General features: G+C 42.0%; 1 protein-coding gene across 1 annotated transcript in view; it reads right to left on the reverse strand.

Annotated features, from left to right (window-relative positions):
- The window catches only part of LOC130017179 (signal-regulatory protein beta-1-like), an 87,490-nt gene extending 78,101 nt beyond the window's left edge, over positions 1-9,389 (reverse strand). The window contains exon 1 of the mRNA XM_056107887.1: positions 9,278-9,389. Coding sequence (XP_055963862.1) covers positions 9,278-9,389 — 112 coding nt within the window. The remainder of the gene's footprint in view (positions 1-9,277) is intronic.
- Between the last annotated feature and the right edge of the window lie 11,148 nt (positions 9,390-20,537).

Here is a 20,537-nt window from a genome sequence, read left to right on the forward strand (position 1 = left end):
GTTTTGTATTGCTTGTTTTGGATACAATATAATGTCACGTGGCCACTCTAGGGCTGGAACGATACCACAGTGGTAGGGTGTTTGCCTTGTAGTGCAGCCAGCCCAGCTGACCCGGGTTCAATTCTTCCGGCCCTTTCGGAGAGCCCAGCAAGCTACCAAGAGTATCTCGCCCACACAGCAAAGCCTAGCAAGCTACCCATGAGGTATTCGATATGCCAAACACAGTAACAACAAGTCTCAAAATGGAGACATTACTGGGCCTGCTCGAGCAAATCGATGAACAATGGGAGGACAGTGTTTGTTTGTTTGTGTTTGGCCACTCTAGGAATTCTAAAATTTTAATAATTAGGATATGGAGAGATCGCTGCAGCAAGTGGTTTGGGTCCAAGATTTGTTTGTGTGTTTCTGGATCATGGCCGTGTGGGACCTTAAGCAGACAGTAACCATATGTGGGTGTCATCTCAGAGTCCCATGGAGAGGGGAGGGAGAGAAGGACCGACTCCTCCCCTGTCCCATGAGGTCTGATGTTTCCTGCCACCACTACCCCATACCTGGAGCTTTTCACTGAGATCTAGAAGTTGGTGACCGCTGGGGTTCCTAGAGGGCAGGCAGATGGACGGCACCTGCCCCCCTTCTGCAGTGGCCCGATGAAAATGGCCTATTGCAAAGTCCAGAACCATCTCTGCAGCAAGTTGCTCTGGTTGGAGATTCATTTTTGTGCCTCTGGATCATGGCTGTGTACATTTGTCTTTTGTTCCAGTATGTAATCTATCCTGAAGATATCTGTGCAATGGATAATGATATGTCGTTAAATATTGTGTACTTGGATAATAATGCGTAGTTACATTTGGGGCACTTGGATTAGAAGTGGAAGACTCTAATATATATTCACAGTCCTCTTCCAAGTCCTCATTGAGGTCTTGGATATTTTTTTAAATTTTCTTTATGATATTTCACCACTGATGAGAGTGAGGTATTGAAGTTTCTCACTTATAGTGTTCCCATCAATTATCTCCTCAATCTACCCTAGTTTCTGTAAATAGTTTCTGTAAATAGTTACTGCTCCTTCATTAGGTTCTACATGTAAGAGTTAAGTCTTTTAACGTATCAATCCTTTAGTCAGGATATAATATCTACTGCTAGTTTGAATGGTTTTTGGTCTGACACTTTCCTGCTCTTTATGAGTTACCATTTTCATGTATGGACGTTTCCCAACCTTTTTCTCTGAGATTGTATTTATAGTGAATTTTTAAGTGTGTCTGTTCTAAGTGGCAGACAGTTTTGCTTCCTGATCTACTCATTCTGTTACTTTTGAAGAAGAATGATGTGACTTATATTCTCAAACAACCACTGTGACTGTTGCAATGACTCTGGAAGAGAAGATGGTGTATGACCATAAAAGAGTAGTGGGTTGGGTCAAGAAATGGGAAAATTATAGGCAGATTGTGTGAACATGAACACACACACACACACACACACACACACACATATATATATATATATATACATATATATATATATATATAGTCTGGAGCAATAGCATTTGCCTTGCATGTGGCTGACCCAGGTTCAATTCCTCTGCCCCTCTCAGAGAGCCCGGCAAGCTACTCAGAGTATCCCACCCGCATAGCAGAGACTGGCAAGCTCCCCGTGGTATATTCGATATACCAAAGACAGTAACAATAAGTCTCACAATGGAAACATTGCTGGTGCCCACTCGAGCAAATCGATGAACAACAGGAGGACAGTGCTACAGTGCCTATATATACATACACTATATATATATACAGAAAAAAAGGCCCTCCCGTTGATCGTCGATTTGCTCGAGCGGGCCCAGTAACGTCTCCATTGGAGACTTTGTTGTTACTGTGTCTGGCATATCGAATACTCTCGGTAGCTTGCCGGGCTCTCCGAGAGGGGCGGAGGAATCGAACTCAGGTCGGCCATGTTGGCTGCATGCAAGGCAGACGCCCTACCCGCTGTGCTATCGCTCCAGCCTATATATAGTATTCAGTGCTATAATGCATAAGCATAGATGAAGGAGAAAAGCATTTCTTTTAAAATTATTGATACATATAAGAATTTATGCATAAGCATCATTAGAGAGCTTCAGTAAATTTGAGAAGTAGAACACATAGGCATAAATGAGGAGAAAAATGTTTCTTTAAAAATAATGATAAAAAATAAAAATAAATAAAAATTTATACTTAAGAGTTTAACAGAACCTCAATAAGTTTGAGGATGGAGGAATCCAGTTCAGGTAACTCTTGACTGTAGATCAAGGTCATCCCAGAGCAGTGGAAAAGCAATATTCTGAGATGCACAGATTTGTCTAGTTTCTCATATTATAGAGTGATTGTTTCTCATATTCTAGGATGATGTCTAGAGTCGATCTCTGAGATTGCTCCCATAAACCTTGTTCTAAACTATGGATAAAGTCCCAGAACTGGGCACATCAGGGTGGGAGAAAGGTATCAGGGCCTGTGGACGTCTCAGGAGAGGGAAGTCATCTGGAGCACATTCTGGAAGTTTATCTTTTTTTTTTTCATTTTCTTTTGATCGCCAAGACTCAGAAAGGAAAGGAGGCAACAGAGACTGAGGCGGCAACAAAAGGATTTGAGGAAGTAGTTGTGGGAAACAGTTCACACTTCAATATCTATTTATTGAAGAAATAATCCCTTGTGTGTGCCCTGGTGCTGCTCTCCTTCTGAAGTAACTTTCCTGGGAATACAAGCATCTCCTGGGAGATGACTCTGCACAGTAACTATTTCTTAGGTCTTGACCCCCATTCTTCATTACTCCTATCCTGTCACAAGTGGTCAGGGATGGCAAAGATTCCTTAGAGCAGTTGCTACTAAATTTCTCAAAATTACTCTCAAATGAGAATTACTTCTGTCACATGTCTCCATGATCAAATATTCTAGAGAAGGTCTCCAGAGAACCTCCGTGCACTTGCCGCTTATTTATCCCTCTTCTCCCTGTGCCCACACTCTGTGGCCATCTCTGAACACCCGGAGCCCAGCTTATTCCACAGGACTCATGTACTTCTTGGATGTTGAGAATGTGTTAAAAAATCCACCACCTTCTTAGAATTTTGAGGGGACCGTGTTAAATTTTTCTTAACTTGGCCTGGGTGCTGGCCATGTGTGGCTTACGTGATGGCCCTTCTGTTGACTTTTCCTTTCATGAAGAACTCTTGTCCTGTCTACCACCCCAACATTTCCTCCATACACTTATAGTCAGATCCTCGACTTCTTATAGATGTAAATGACAGACACCAAGCACTTACAGCACTTTGGTTCCAAGAAAGAAGCCCAGGAGGAAATGTATGTGGGATGGAGTGCACAGGTCTGTCTCTGGGTCTGGAAATCAAGAAACAAGAGTTTCCTTAAAGGAACTATACAGAAGTCAATTCTCAGGCAATCTTCTTCCTCCATCTGTGATGCCAGGGCCCATAAACATTCTGAAGACTTTGAACTTGACTGCTGCTCTGGTTTAGGATGAATTCAGAAATCAAGGTAAAGAGGTTCCTCATCTTTAATCACTCTTAGCCTCTTGCCAGACTTCCCAGTTGTCCTCATTGAAAGAGGGGAGGAGAGACAGCATAGTCAGTGAGGAGAATTTGGTGTTTGATCTACTGACTTGATCCTCAGACTTGAGGGAGTGAGTCTTCTCGATGGGTTCCCTTACATGGGTGGTAGGGACACCTCCATCGTGGATGGAAATGAACTACATAGGGAAAAAGCTCTGACCTGTGAGCAGTGGAGTCATAGGGCAAAAGCTCCATCACTTAGCCAACCCCACAGCAATGAATTTACCGAGGACAGAAATCATTAGACAGAGTGAACTCATACTGAAGGAATCTGCTTATTTGAGAGTCACTAGTGCAGTGCTCAGACATTTGAAAGGTGATTAAGGAATGTTAGAAACTATCAGGAAAAATACAAATGAAGTTGAGAATAACAGAACCCCAAATGTAGTAAGAAAATAGTATCTGTCACGTTCATGGTCCTCCCATTGTTCATCCATTTGCTCGAGCGGGCCCAGTAACGTCTCCATCGTGAGACTTGTTGTCACTGTGTTTGGCATATTGAATACGTGATGGGTAGCTTGCCAGGCTCTGCCATGCGGGCGAGATACTCTCAGTAGCTTGCCGGGCTCTCCAAGAGGGGCGGAGGAATCAAACTCGGGTTGGCCATGTTGGCTGCATGCAAGGCAAACACCCTACCACTGTGCTATCGGTCCAGCCCATGTTTTATTAAATTGTGCACAGGAGAATAATTAGAGTTGATTTTATTGTATTGTGATTTATAAATTACCTGAAACTACCTAGCACAGTGCTTGATTCTTGGTTTAAATCTACATGGCAGCCCAATAAAGACAATTGGGAGTAGCCAAGTTCCTGAGTTGGAATGACTGTTGGAAACTTTCTGAAGGTCACAGATGGCATTTATAGAGAGATGATAAGGAAGCAAGGCCACTACTGGATCTAGGGAGCTGATCCAATGGCCCATCTAGAGGGCTGGTACTGGTATCCCAGTTTCTACCAGAGTAAACGGGACAGCAGGCATTTCTCCTTTCCAGGCCTCTGCAGGAAGAATGAATTAAGCAGTAGAAACATTTGCTTTGAAATAAACAGAAAATTCTTCACAAAGTAAACCAGTTAAGCTCCTCTGGCACCCCAAACTTATTTCTGTCCAGCACTTTTCTCTCAGTCACTTATGAATTCACTCTTGCCTTTCACATGGCCAGCTCAGGTTTAAAATTGGCAACTATTTGGTCTCCTGAGCCCTGCAGTGATTCCTGAGCTCAAGACAGGAGTAAGCCTGAGCATTGTCACATGTGGCCCAGAACAAAAACAAAGTGAGCAGTGTGTCACTGTTTTACATTGCTTAAAATTATTAAATGAGGAAATTAAAATTTAATATTATATATGTTCTATAAAACAAAGTTAATAGTGTGACTTTGGTTTATAGAACCGGCCTTATGTAAGGGAAAAAGAAGTGGATAGTAGGGGTCCTTAGTATATCGGTGGAAAATATAGTTACTTCTGTGGTGGGTGTTGGAACAATATATTATTAACTGTATTGTAAATCATGGCACTACAGTGAAAAAAAATAATAGGAGACTATAATTATAGGCTCCAATTTTATCTGGATGTACAAACAGAACTGTGCTCCTTTGGACACAACCAATTAACTTTCATGAGCATGTTCTTTAAGGAAATTTGTTCATTCCCCTGAACAGAGGATGAAGACAACACTAGAGGGCATGCTGGAATAATGCAGGGTCTATGAAAGTGTGTGTGTGTGTGTGTGTGTGTGTGTGTGTGTGTGTGTGTGTGTGTATTAAGGAGAGTTCTCCCAGTAACCTGAGTTGATTAACCTCATGTCATATAAGGGAGACATAAGATGTATTTGTTCACATAAACAGATAGTGCAAATCCTTTACTAATGCTGCCATAGGTAAGCACATCTCTAACTATCACAAGTCCAGGCTAATAGTCCCTATCTAAAAATTCAGGTAATCTGGATTACCTTATCCCAATCACTTGGTCTAAATCAGGAAGTCTTAAAACACCCCTTCCTTATGTTCCCCAAGTCTCTTCTGTAAAATCTAAACTCAGGAGATGGTTGAAGGAGAAAGGAGATTGTAGATGAAAAACAACTTCCAATATTAAACGTGTAGAATGGTGGCAATGAATGCAGCTCCACTGTCACGAACTAAGGACACAGGAAATCCTTGATTCCAAACACCACACACAGGTGATCAGTGGAACTCAACTAGGCAGGGTTTCCTCTGTGCTTACACAGACAGAAGGTTCAAGTATCATTAGGTGATCTTACAAAAGATGAAACAGATAAAAAGTCTGGGATAGAATCAAGTTTCAGCAGGGTTAGAGAACAGGAGGGAGGTGAGCTGAGTTGACTGGTGAAGTGGATCACTGTGAAGAGAAGCAAGTGGGGGACAGGACCCCATGAAGGATGGAAATCTCAGTGGGTGAACCTCTTCTGAGACTGTAATGACAAGATTCACTCTTGAACTCTGACCTGACTGTGATGAGCAGCCTCTGGAGATCAGATATTCAGGGCACACTTGACCAGTTCAGTCAGAATGTCCAGGTGGAGCTGAACCTGGGTAAGCTAATCAATGTTCCCCACATTGTTCTAATGACAGATCAGGGCTGACAGGCACCTCCTACTCTCACCTCACAACTACCTGAGGCCTGAGGAGGAGTGTCTGACCTAGCACCTTTGGCTTCAGAGCATCCAAGCTGAGAGGCAGGAATTCCCCTGAGCTAACATAGCTCACCTTCTCCATGTTGCTCACTCCCAGGTGTGTGTAGCTCTGGAGTGAGGACGAGGTATTCAGTGACTCTGGCCCCAGGTGGAGTGACACTTGAGAGGTCACAGAGATCAGGAGGCAGAGCAGGGACATGAGCACAGACAAGTGGCTCACCCAGGCTCTCATCCAGGGCTCAGTGACGCTAGTGATGCTTCCACACAACTTTCTACTGCTCTCTGCATCTCATAGACCTGAACTAAACTTCACTTATGGGGAAACTGAGAATTCCAAACACTGAGACATCCACAGTTTTGGTAAGACAGTACCTCTATTCACTTGCCAAGGAGAATCCCCATGAAGAGGATGCCAATATGGATTAAGAAACAATACATAAAAGAGATCTCCAAGCCTACTCGGATCGGGGCTGAGCATCCTCCACCCAGATCCTCTGAATTCCAGTAGGCAGGGATCACATCCACCAACTGGCCCCCTGGCACCGTGTAATCCCATCAACGGCCAAGACTCAGAGACTATGAAAACCAGCTCCCGGAAGAGAACAATGCAGTCTCCTGCCCCCGCGCCTGGCTGTCCTCACCGGAGCCCCTTGGAGGGGAGCGGGTTGAGCTTTCCTCCCCGCCCCGACCAGGGCTCCGGCAGTCGAAGACCTCCAGGACCAGCCACCACCATGCTGAAACCACTCTCTGCACACCTGAAGGTACCGGCAGAGGAACAAAGGCAAGCAAGTCCCGGGGCTGAGATCTCCAAGCCTATTCCTGGAACCGCGTGACATCTTATTATGACATCTTATTATCTCATTCCTACTTTGGACAAACTGGCAGGCTACCGAATATAACCTGCCCACACAGCAGAGTCTGGCAAACTCCCCATGGCGTACCCAATATGCCAAATACCAGTAACAATGATGGGTCTCATTCTCCTAAAGAGCCTTGAATATAGCACTTTCTTAAAAATCTCAGGGCTAGGATGAAGGAGACGTTACTGGGGCCTGCTCGAGGCAATCGACGAAAAACTGGATGGTCGTGATTCGTGATTCGACATAAAAGAGTATGATTTGAGGTCACAGGGTTAACGTCCTTTTGACTGTGATTCCCATCAGCTCCCTGTGGATCACATTTATTGTCTTATACGAGGATCCAGAACTAGGGGACAATATTCTTAGCATGGGGAGAGAATATCCTGATTAGAAGCACAACTGCACTCCTAAGAGCTATTATAGTTCTGTTTTCTCATACCAAGGCAGTCAGGCCAAGATGGAGCACATGCAGGTCCATGCCTCAGTGCTGTTCTACATAAATTAGCACCAGCGTTCTTACCACAAGGTCCTGTTTTTCTGTCCTCTAAGACTCTTTGCTCATCCTATCTAACTTAACCCTTAGTTTCCAACACTGATCTGTTCTCTCACCAGTCTCATTGCATCTCACACCTTCCCACAAAGATTGGGGAATTAGTCACCCTCTGTGTGTCAGGAGACTGATGCGCAGGAGAAAGCTGGTTCACAGAACCTTGATCTAGCCCCTGGTTTGGAGTCTACTGTGCTTCTGGGAAATAGCATCTCAGATCCTTTCAATTCTCCTAAAAGGAGTCAGTTATTTTTGCCATTTTGGAGATGAAAATACTGAGTCCTTTAAAGATTGTCTCATCTCTCATTTGACCCAGCCATACTACTCCTAGGAATACATCCCAGAGAGGCAAAAAAGTATAGTCGAAATGACATCTGCGCTTGAATGTGCATTGCTGCACTGTTTACAATAGCCAAAATCTGGAAAGAAAAAAAAACCCGAGTGCCCAAGAAGAGATGACTGGTTAAAAAACTCTGGTACATCTAAACTATGGAATACTATGCAGCTGTTAGAAAAGATGAAGTCATAAAATTTGCATATACGTGGATCAACATGGAAAGTATCATGTTAAGTAAAATGACTCAGAAAGAGAAGAACGGTCATAGAAAGATTGCACTCCTCTGTGGATATAAAGTAACAGCATGGGAGGCTAACACCCAAGAGTAGTAGAGATAAGGACCAGAAGGTCTGCTCCAAGGTTTGGAAACCAGCCTTGTATGCTGGGGGAGAAGGCAGCTCAGATAGAGAAGGGAACACCAAGTAAAGGGTGTTTGGAAGATCTGCTTGGGATGGAAGATGCATGCTGAAAGTAGACTATAGACCAAACACAATGGCCACTCAGTACATCTATTGCAAACCACAACACCCAAAAGGAGAGAGAGAGCAAAAGGGAAGCCCTGCCACAGAGGCGGGGTGGGGTGGGAGGGGTTGGGTAGGGGTAGTGGGAGGGATATTGGGATCATTGGGGGTGGAGAATGGGCAGTGATGGAGGGATGGTTACCCAATCATTGTATAACTTAAATGTTTGTAAGTCTACAAATGTACCACATGGTATCACCAATAAAAATTTATAAAAAATAAAAATAAAAATAAAGATTTTCTCATGACTTCCCATCATCTCATCAGGCAGCCCTTTGTCATCTGACTGGGGAATTTTCTCTGGTTGAGACTTTCCAAGGTCACCTGCTCTGCTCAGAGCTTTCAGTGACTGTATGTGTGTCTCTCTCTGTGTGTGTGTGTGTTTCCATGAATGATAGGAGGGTTTCCTGACAACTTTTCTGAAAATGGACAGCCATGTGACTGTCAGCCTGTCAGACTAAACAGAGTCTGTGCTTCTTATCACCTTTTATCACTGCTGTTTCTCAAACAGAACCAAATGCAGCCCTTGCTGATACTTTGTTAGAGGGAATAAAACTGCAGGACTCGGTGACTCCAACATCTTTGATCTCCAAAGGCAGGTGAAGTGAACTGTGAAGCAGATCCAAGGACAAGCACCAGCTCCTCATCTGCCCTTAGTTCCTGCTATCAGAAGTGAGACTAGCCTGACTGTGGTCACACAACAGGATGAAGGGCCCCTCAGAGCACTCACCACTCACAGTGACCAGGGTGCCTGACCCAGACTTGAACGTTACCCTTCCAGAACTTCACACAGTAGTAAGTGCCCATGTCGGCCAGGCTGATGTCACAAATGCGGATGGAGAAGTCTGTGTTGTCTAACTTGTTGGTATCTGAAACATTGGTCATTTGGGGGTAGTGGCCTTTGCCTCCAAAGTTGTAGGTCTAATCCCGGCTACCCATGCTCTCCCAGAACCACTAGACAGTTCCCACGGGATACAGGGAGGTCAGGGAGCAGCACAGAGTGGCCAGACATGAACTTGTCAGGCTGGATGACCTGCAGCTCTGCATCCTGCCCAACCACTCCTGAGGGGAACACAAGCAGCTCTTCACTCATCCTTGTCAATCTGTAGGTTTCCTCAACTCTCTGTCAGCAACCTACAGCAGTGACTGAATGTTCAGTGTGAGGAGTTCAGCACATTGTATGAATCTAATGTTGCCCCACTATGTACCTCCACTGTGTGAGTGTGATGCAAAGGAGTTTAAGGACATAGCATAGAGGGTAGTTTAGGAGTTTTCCCTGGAATGTCTGGAATTAGCACCTCCCCTGTTCCTCCACTGTCTGGCCTCAGGGAGTGTTGGACTTTTTTCTTATTTGTCTTATGAGAAACCATGAGGTTTTTCTGACCAATGAGCATGAGCAGAGGGACGATGGTGCCAATGGGATAGCCCTGATCTGTCAGGGCCTCAGTAAATCCATCCTTCTCTTCCCCAGATGATGCTTCTGGTGGTGTCTGCCCTAATCCAGAGTACTGAGAGGAAGGTGCAAATACTACCATATACATGGAAATTTCTAAAAAGCTGAACATGGTTTCAAGTCTCTGAGATTTATACTTTTTAAATTGCCGGTCAATATATATTGGTGTTGTCATTCTGCTGTGACAATTATCAAAATCTTATTGTCTTAAAGTAATAGAATATTTCCTCAACAGATTAATGAAAGAACATAATCTAGTATGTGTGAAAATGGAATATTTGCATCCCTACTCATTAATCTCTGTATCTTCGGCGTTCGCCTTACAAGCAGCCAACATGGCCGACCCGAGTTCGATTCCTCCGCCCCTCTCGGAGAGCCCGGCAAGCTACCGAGAGTATTCGATATGCCAGACACAGTAACAACAAAGTCTCCAATGGAGACGTTACTGGGCCCGCTCGAGCAAATCGACGATCAACGGGAGGGCCTTTACCTTTACCTTTACCTTACTCATTAATGAAATTCTGATCCAGCCTATAATACAAATGAACCTTAAAATAAATACTGTGTTAATTGAAAGAAATCAAATGTAAAAGAGAAATATCTTCCCACATATATAATGTACTGAAAATGGACTAGTTCATAGAGGAAAAAACACCTTAGAGCTGGGGGTGCGGGAAGATATGAAGAGTTATTTGGTATACACAATTTCTGTTTAGGTTTTGGGAAAGTTCTAGAAATGTGTGGTGCTTTTGGTTTCACCATAGTGAATGTGCTCTATTCCCACCAATTTTTATACTTTTAACAGGATGGTTCATCTGACATATAATTAACATAATAACACGTGCATACTAATAAAAGGTCATTAGATGTTGACTTGAACTAAATGAATTAAGGAAAAAAGAAAACATATGTAATATTGAGGATGGTGTAGCACTGTAGCACTGTCCTCTGTTGTTTATTGATTTGCTCAAGGGGGCACCAGTAACGTCTCCATTGTGAGGATGGAGTATTTCTTATAAATAGATACTTAAATGTGGAAAGAGAGCGGGCATACAAGAGAGCAAGAAATAGCTGGCTACAAATTTCTTTTTGAAAAGAAAGGAGCTGTTCATTTTGTTTGGACAAAATGAGTTATGAGTTGAGGGACTGTGAGTCATCTATGATTTTTCATACCAAAGAGCACTTTGCAGTTGGATTTATTCCTAGAGACAAGGCATATTCTAGAATCATATAGAAATACTAAAAGTTTACTCTGGTTTGAAGTCTCTCATGATTCTGGTAGCAGATCTGCACCAGAGGATCAGCCTATTGTTGGACCATGAGTAAATCCCATGTTGTGAAGGCCTACTCCCCTTCTACAATACTTAACCTTGTTTGGCATCCTCAGAGCCATTTTGGAGAAGCAAAATTTTTGCCAGTAACTGTCAGTTACTATGGGAATCAGCTGAAAAAGCAGAATTACCCAGAATGAAATCAGTGGACATAAATACCAAAACAATCAAGGGAAAGGTCACCATGGAGTGGCACAAGATGGTTAGGGAAGCCCCTTGAGTTTTTAAAAGTATAAAAATACCCTGGAAACAAGGGGAGGGGTCACTCTCCTACTTGAGTGGACAGCCCTGACATGTCAGCTTTCTAAACTCCATACTTGTTTGACTGTGTCAAATAGAATATTACACTGCAAGGCTCATTGCTTTGCGTGGTCTTTCGGACACTGGACCCTAACAATGTTTATTTTTATGTTTCCTTGTGCTCAACAGGATAGAGCTGTCATTCCCCTTTTCATAAGTGAGCAGGTAGAGTCCACCCACTCAGCACCTGTGTAGCAGGCCTGGCTCCTAAGGAGGCGCTGCTCTCACAGGGCACACCCGGCTTGTTGCTGTGGTCAGGACCGACCTTTGTTGGTTTGGATTTAAGTCAGGAGAAGAAGATTGGGAGCTGCAGAGATAGTACAGGGTTCTAGGCACTTGGCTGACATGGTTCAGTGCCCTGGCACTGAACATGGTGCCCTGAGCACTGCCAGGAGTGATCCCTGAACAGAGAGCCTGGACATCACCAGGTGTGGTCCCAAACCCCAAACTTCAAATATAAAATAATAGAAGATGACTGGACAATGGGAAACCGTCTGACAAAAGTGACTGTTTCTGTGACAGAGTGGAAATAACTGTGACTGACTCTTGAAGAGACGAGTGAACTGAATAGTGGAGAGAGGGAAGAAGAGAAACCAGAAAGGTGACAGAAACCAGGCAATAGAGAAGCTCTGCCCTCTGTGGATTCATAATTCTCACATTCACACTCTAGGCCAGACCTTTCCCTAGAATTCTGGACTTTTTGTACTGTTATCTTGGGCCGTGATCCTTAGTCAGAAGTAAACATCACACAGTTAACATCCCGGATCTGAATTTTTAATTTTCTCCTATGCCCTCACTATCAGCTTGATTCTCCTAGATCTTAGTTCCCAAGTCCTTGGGTTTTTCTCTCCCACTGCAGCACTGTGCACCAGGATATCCTGTTGACTCATCAGCACGCATGTCAGTGCTAAGCTTTTGACTTTGTCTCTATGAACTTCTGGCTTGTTGCTGTCAACTTGTTTTGTGTGCATGAACTCAGTAACTTCTGAAGTTCTCTAGTTTTTTCTATCTCTGTTGTCTAGTCCATTCTAAGTTAAATGTAGAGTAATGTCATACTCATCTTGGAGGAAGTGGCTTCCCTCTGAAAATCCACACAATGTCAAACATTTTTTTGCACTACAAAAATAAAATGAGCAAGATTAGAGAAAAATCAAACCCTTGAGCATAACAGGAAGAATTTTTTCTCAGGGTCCTTGCACGTATTTCCTTGTCACTTTCCACCAGAAATCCCTATAGTTCATCCTATACAGTCTTCTAAGCTTTGCTCAAATCTTTTCCATAATATCTAACAAACTTGTTTACAACACATTTCATTCTACTTACTCTTGTCCTCCTAAGTATTTTATCCATAGTACTTTGCATTTTTTAAATCACAAATTATTTTTTAAAAATTTATTTATTGGGTCTATCTCATAGTCATTCAATTAAAAAGTTACAAAATTATTTCTTTTTTAATTAAATAACCACAAGATAAACGGTTACAAATCTGTTTTATGGTCATGTTTCAGTCATCAATATTCCAATATCCATCCCTCCAGCAGTTCACATTTCCCACCACCAATGTCCTTCCTCAGTTTCCCTCCTGCCCCTGTGCCCTCCTTCCCAGCCTCTCTCTATGACAGGCACTTTTCTTCTCTCATCTCTCTCTGTTCCACTCTCTCTCTCTCTCTCTCTCTCTCTCTCTCTCTCTCTCTCTCTCTCTCTCTCTCTCCCCCCTCTGTCTCCCGCTCTCCCTCTCTCTCCTTTTATGGTTTACAATACAGATAATAAGAGCTTTGTACGTTTGTTTCTTTACCTTTCTTCAGCACATGGTTCTTGTCCAGAACAAAAAACTTTCTTATGTATCAGTTTAGTTATCTGTTATGTCTTTTTTACTCTTATTCCCTCCCAATAGATAAATTTATAAGAGCAACTATTTTGTCTGTATTATTCACCAGTACACCCAATTTCTTTAATAACCCGACACATAGTGTTTGATGAATGAATAACTGCATATTTACAAATGTGAGCAATATGTCACTTCCTTAATTCTTGGGGTTTGATTTAGCGATAATTTCAGAAGCTGTTTCCTAAGTAGATGATTTGGTACAAAACAAATGCTGCTTGCATATGTGCAGGAAACAGAGCGCCCCAAGAGCTCTCTTCCCTAATCTTCACACCCATTGGCAGGAGAGTTCAGATAATATGGGCTGAAAGTATTTGTGTAGATTGATGAGTATTGACAAGGGTTAGAGTTAAAATGTGAACTCTAGGATCTGACGGCCTGAGTTCAAGTCATGGGTCTCCTTTTACCTTAAGTGACCTTGAACTCACTCCTATGTTCCTCTTCCCTTTTCTCATCTGTGGGTTAGTGGGGAGAAAGGAGTCTACATGAGAGATCATCATCTTAGGATAGAATAGCGGGGGCATTTCCAATCTGGCAGTTAGTGAATGTTCATGAACATGAACAAGTATCAATATTGTATTTCCTGTGGTGGTGAAGCTTCAAGTGACACAAGGAATACCAATATAGATATAAAAATGATTTTTATAATAATTATGGAAACACACTTCAATATAAAATGTAAAAAATTTCTTGCATGTCTTAAGAGATTGTGGAAAGGAATAAGTTTAGAAAGGCAGAAAATGAGATCAGGAAAGAGAGAAAGGAGCAAATAAACCTCTATTCATGGAAACTGAGAACTACTCAATTAGAGGCTCAGGGACAGAGCTCTAGTAGAGTGTTGGCATGTGTTGACTCTGTTTTTCAGTCCTTAGTGCTGTAGACGATGGAAAGGGAAAGGGAAAGGGGAGGATAAGTGGGAAGGAAGAAGGGGGAAAGGATGGAGAAGAGGTAAGTGAAGAGGAAAAAGGGAAGGGAAAGGGGAAGGAAGGGAAGGAAAGGAAAGAAAGGGCATATCAAGTTAGGATACATGGTTGTTTTGAGGATATAAAGAAAGCAGCCCCTGAAATTCATAATTCAGTCAGATACTTTCTGTTCTCTACAGCCTGTATCTTTTGAACAACTGTATGAGTTAGAGTTGTATTTGTTATATCTTAAAATGGTAGACTAAAAATAAGAAATGTCAAATAAATATTCTTTCCTTTGAATAAAGTCCCTATGTATTAAGCTGGAGATATAGTACAGGAATGAAGGCCCTTGCCTTGCATGAAGCCAACCCAGATTTGATCTCTAACAACACATAGGGTCCCAAAAGCACAGCCAAGAATAATAAGTGATCTGAGATCCTAGAATAGGCCCTGAGCACTGCCAGCTGTAGAATAAATACATTCCCAACAAAAATAAAGAAATTAATAAATATATTAAAAATCAGTAAATAATTAAATATAAGAACAAAAATATGTGAATATACAGAACCAACTGTGGTCTTGTGGGATCTCAGTGATGGTGGTGTCTATTGTTCTCCTTGTCTTCCTGTATTTTCTAATTGTTCTGCTTTCCTCTGAAAGCTAAGGAGCATAACAAGGATCAAACATGATCTGAATCTATACTACTTGGACTTGATTCCTGGATTATCTACTTACTGACTTAGGTGGGTGACAATTTTATTTCTTTCCTGATCTGCAAATGAGAGTCAGTAGTCATAGCATTCATACTAGATGCTGTGAAGATTAAAGAAGTCAACACACACAAAGGTGACAGATTCTTTTAGTTGCATTATCTGTTTCATCACCAGTGCTACCAACTGCAAGCAATGGCTCCACAGATAAACTATTCAGAACCTTCCTTCTTACTCTGAGACAAAGCCCAGTAATTAGAGTTACCATCTTCCTGTGAGTTTACTAGTGACTTAAATATCCACAGGCAGGTTTGCTAAAGGGGGGATCACTGAAGATGCCACTTACCTATGAGTCCCAGAAGTAGAGTCAACTGCAGGTGGAGAGAAAGAATGTACAGCCAGAAGACCAAGACTCACATCCCAGAGACCCGAGGAGTCTGCAGTGTTGAGTGTGTGGGCTGGCAGAACTCTGCCCTATGCAGAGAAGCCCCGCCTTCCCTGACACAAGAGGAAGTGACTCTCACCAGTAAAGTGACTGCAAGACAGTAACCTGGTCTACCTTCTAGGCATTTCCTGTTTCTTCATTGTGAAAGAAGAGTCAGGCAGAGAAGGGGTTAAAGCTGAGAAGCTACACATCAAGCTTTCTCAGTGAGTCTTGCTCAAGCATATTAGAGATAATGCTTCCTCCTCACCTTGGGTCCCCTGCTGTCTCCACTTGGACTTTCATACATCTTGGAGTCTTTTTGGTGATTTCACACTCAGGAGCTCCCAGGTCAAGAGTGATGTCTGACTGTGAGTTGTGTCCCAGACTCCCAAGCTTAGGGTTCCTGACTGTGATGAGCTTAAGGTTACATTCTGCACCAGCAGGCATGGTTCAAGATCTGATGAAGATTTAGAGAACCTGTACATCTTTGGGATAGAGTCATATGAAAGCCTCCCTATTCCAACCATTTATTAATGTCACTGGCAGTACTTAGTATAGATGTAAGAGTGTAATGTGGATTCCTCTAAATGATAAAAGGAGCCAGTTTCTGCCTTGTTCCTGAAGATGATATGTTAGGTCAGTATGTGAGTCTGAGAGTCAGAACTGGGCCAGTAATACAGTGCTCTAGTCCAGAGAACATGAATTTTGCATCTCAGCATTTAGATTCTCAGACTTTTATCTGAGATAAATAAAACCTTGCATCCATACAACCATTAATGAATTAGCATATATAGCAGTTGTTTTGGGGTAATAACCCAAGTAGAAATAATTACAATGTCCATGAAGTGTGTGGTTAGACTGGTGTGCTGGGAACCAGTACTGGTGAACAGGATTGAAGCAAGTGGGCCATGAGGATTAAGAAACATGGTAGAAGTGAGATCATAGAGAGTGGGATTGGGGGAGAACTTCAATTTCTTTATAGGCTCAACAGTCAGTTCAGCCTATAGTATAGCAAGTAAGACATTCCCCTGAAACATGGTAGAGTCAATCCCTGTCACCAAAGAATTATCCCTGACTACCGCAGGGTATGGCCCCAAATAAGAGAGAATACTAACAAAAAACCTTTCAGGTGACTTATGATCCAACAAGATCCCAGGAAACACAAAATCACCCAGATTTTAAAATTGCTGGGTTCATATCATGGTGATCTGATGGTGAAGTGATGATTAAGCTTGTCCTATTTGTTGACTAGCCAGCCCAGGTCTGTACCTGAGGATTTCAACTTCTGATTTCAATGGTTCTAACATTCCAGTACTGGTGAACACAAAAGTGGCACAGGAAGAACCATGAGGGCTTTCTGATCAAGAACAGCAAATGCTGCTTTTTCTCCAAATTCAGAGATACCAGGTTGCAAGAGGTACCAGACAGAGGTTGGAATGGCCGCTCCCTGTGTGAGTCTTCCTTAACTGAGCTATCACTTTTTTCTGTTATTTGAACTCTACTCTCTTCGAGGGGGTAGCAAGTAACAATGTGGGTGAAGAGCCTGGAACAACTGTGAAAAGTTCTTCTCTTTGCCTTCACTCTGGAGGTCACAGGAGCACCCTTAGGTATTGAATATGCTCCTCATGCTGGGAAGTACTTGCCCCAGTGCCACCCTAATTAACAAATCCCCAGTTTCATGCTCATCAGCAATTTCTCTTCATGTGGGAATTTCCTTCTTCAATTTTGGGCCCTCTGTTGTAGTTTCAGTTTCTCCCTTTGGTTAAACTTTTCTTGTTCCATCAATCAGTATTCTTGTTCCCATCAGTGGGATTCTCAGGGGGGCTTGGATCAGCTCAGGTGAACAGGGTTGAAGAATTTGTGCCACCAAGGATTAAGAAGCAAAACAGAAATGAGAGTAAAAGGTGGGGCCAGGGGGCTGAGAGCCTCTTACATTGAGATCCCATCTGTTCCCACAGAAAGATTTTTATTGCCTTCCATCAGGAAATCAGAATGAGGAGCAACAGTCATTGCTGGGTGGTGGTACATAATACTTTGACTATAAGCATAATTATTCTTTTAAGGACTGTTCTGCGCTAAGCTGCTCCTTTACTTCATGACTTGGCAGTTCGGGACAAACACCTTCCTATGGGTCTGCTTTCTCATACAAGAAAGTCAGCCACAGTTGGAGCACATTCAGGACCATTACCTCATTGTGTCCCTGGTCAGCCACCGCCATTGTTCTGACCAGCAGGTCCCTGTTGTTCTGTCCACTCAACCTGCTTCTTTGTCTTATCTACCATACTTTGTGGCACAGTGAAGCCATGTGGGAACAGTTTTTAAAATAACATTTTGAATACTTTTCATTTATTACATGTTCTCCAGCTTCATGTCAGAAAGTTTTTTATGATTCCTTGTGCAATCATATTTCTGTCGTATCAATTTTAACTTATGCCCTTTCATTTTTGATCTGATTAATGGAATATCATTTCTTTTGTTTTTCATCTAGGAAAAACAATTTCCCCCCTTTTTTCATTTCAATAAACTAGTTCACAATAATTTACCAGTTCAGTATTCCAACACCAATCCCACCACCTAACATCTTCCCACCACCTTTAATTACCCACTCCTCCACCCCCAAGCCTGTCATGTGGAGTGGAGTATAAGAAGTCCAGAAACTTCAATTTCGTGGAAAAGCTTAAAGAGGATTGAGAGTAAGTCCTCTTTAAAGATTTGTAAGAATTCACTAGGGAATCCATCTAGGCCAGGACTTTTGTGCTTGGGGAGACTTTTTAAGACTTTATCAATTTCCTTGATGGTGATAGGTCTTCTTGGTTCAGCCAAACATGAAAATTTGTGATTCAATAAAATTAAAAATAAATGGTGCTGGAGCTGGTTTGTGGGCATGGCCACTGGGTTCTAGGAAAAGAGAAATATGGGTGGAGGTCACCCATTCAAAACTCCACAAGAGTCTGTAGATCACAAAAGCTGCATACCTGAGGTTTTCAGCAGATTCATCATACATGAAGCCTGTGGAGATTGGCCTTGAGATTGGGGGCAATTGGGTTCTGTTGGTTTAGGCTGGTAGGGTTCTGTTGAGGCAGATGGAAGGGACTTTCCAGCCCCCCGTCCTATTGTTCCTGATAAAGTTTCATTTGGCGGGGGTAACCTGGGGTCATCTCTGCAGTTTGTGACTCTTTTGTCAGATATTTTTGTTGAGTCAGAAAAAACAATTTATTTTGTTTCTTTTCTTTTTTGACAGATTGGAGCCTGGTTGCATTAGCCTTCTTTATTACTTCTTAACATTTTATATCATTAATTTCTAGTCAAGGTTTTATTATTTATTCCTATGCTTAATTGAATTTCATATGGTTTTTTTTTTAGTTTATTGTAGTGTGATGTGAGATTGTTTCTCTTTAGTTTCTTTTACCTGATATACAAAAGTATTGCTAGAAACTTTCCTCTTCTACTAGTTTTTTTTGTGTGCCCTATAGGTTAGGCTAGCTTGTGCCTTCATTCTCATTCATTTTGAGGAATCTTTCATTATTTTATTTTATTTCTTTTTGAGCTATGACCAACAATGCTCAGGGATCACTCCTGGTTCTTCACTCAGGAATTACTCCTGGCAGTGCTTGGGGGACCATGTGGGATGCTAGAGATCAAACCCGGGTCGGCCGTGTACAAGGCAAACACGCTATCCACTGTACCATCTCTCCAGCCCTGAGGAATCTTTTAACTGTCTTTGACATCCTCTTTGATCTGGGAATTATTAAATAATTTTTATTTTCCAAACATTTGAATTTTTACTTGCTCTCTTTTTTGTGGTTAATTCCTAACTTTGTAGCATTGGGATCTGAGAAGAGACTGGAGAGCACTTTCATTTTTGTGACTTTATGTGCACTGGTCTTTTTGTCCCTATATGTGAACTATCCCGGACAAAAACCCTCTGTACTGGATAATAACATGTAGTTACATTTTTGGGTACTTGGATTAGGTGTGAAGAACCCTGGTATGTATTCATAATCACTCTTCCAATTTCTCATTGAGGGCTTGTGAAATTTTTTCATCCCCCAAAAGCTTAATACACATTCTTCTACAGTGCACATGGGACATGCTCCAAGATAGACCACATGCTGGGCCACAAAACATACCTCTATAAATTAAGATGATAGAAATTATATCAACCATCTTTACAGACCATATGCACTGAAAATAGAAGTGAATCACAGATAAATAGAGAATCAAATTAAGCACCTGAAAATTAAACAGCTCAATGTTTAACAACGAGTGGGTCAGGGAGGAAATCAAAGAGGAAATTGAAAGATTCCTGGAAACAAATGAGAATGAGGACACAAGACTATTAAAATGTGTGTGATTCAGCAGGAGGAAAGTTGTTAACTCTGCAAACGTTCTTCAGAAAAAAGAAAGGACCCACATCAATAACTTAACCTCACATTTAAGATCTTAGAAAATAATCAACAAAAGGAACCCATATCAAGCAGGAGGAATGAAATAATAAAAGTTAAAGCAGAAATCAATGAGCTGGAATCTCAGAAAACAATCCAAAAGATCAACGTAACTGAGATCTGCTTCTCTGAGAAAATAAACAACATCGATAAACCACTAGCGAGACTCACAAAGAAACAGATAGAAACTGCAAAAATCCATAGGATCATCAGAAGTTACTTTGAAAATATTTATGGTACGATATAAGAGAAACTTGAAGAAATGGACAAATTCCTGGATTCTTAATACCCTCCCAAGGTGAACTAAGAAGATTTGGAATACCTGAACAGACCTATCACCATTGAGGGAATTTAAATGGTAATCAAAAGTCTTCCCCAAAACAAAAGCACAGGCCCAGATGGAATCACTGGTGAATTCTTTCAAACCTTTAAAGAGGATGCATTGCTAATCCTTTTCAAGCTTTCCCAGGAAATTGAAGAAACAGAAACATTCAGAAACAGTTTTTATGAGGCAAATATCATCCTGATATCAAAGCAGACAGTGACCCCAGAATAAAAGAAAATTTCAAACCGATATTCC

Source organism: Sorex fumeus, unplaced genomic scaffold, assembly GCF_029834395.1.
Source record: "Sorex fumeus unplaced genomic scaffold, SorFum_2.1 ptg000178l, whole genome shotgun sequence".
In the NCBI taxonomy this organism is placed as follows: Eukaryota; Metazoa; Chordata; class Mammalia; order Eulipotyphla; family Soricidae; genus Sorex; species Sorex fumeus.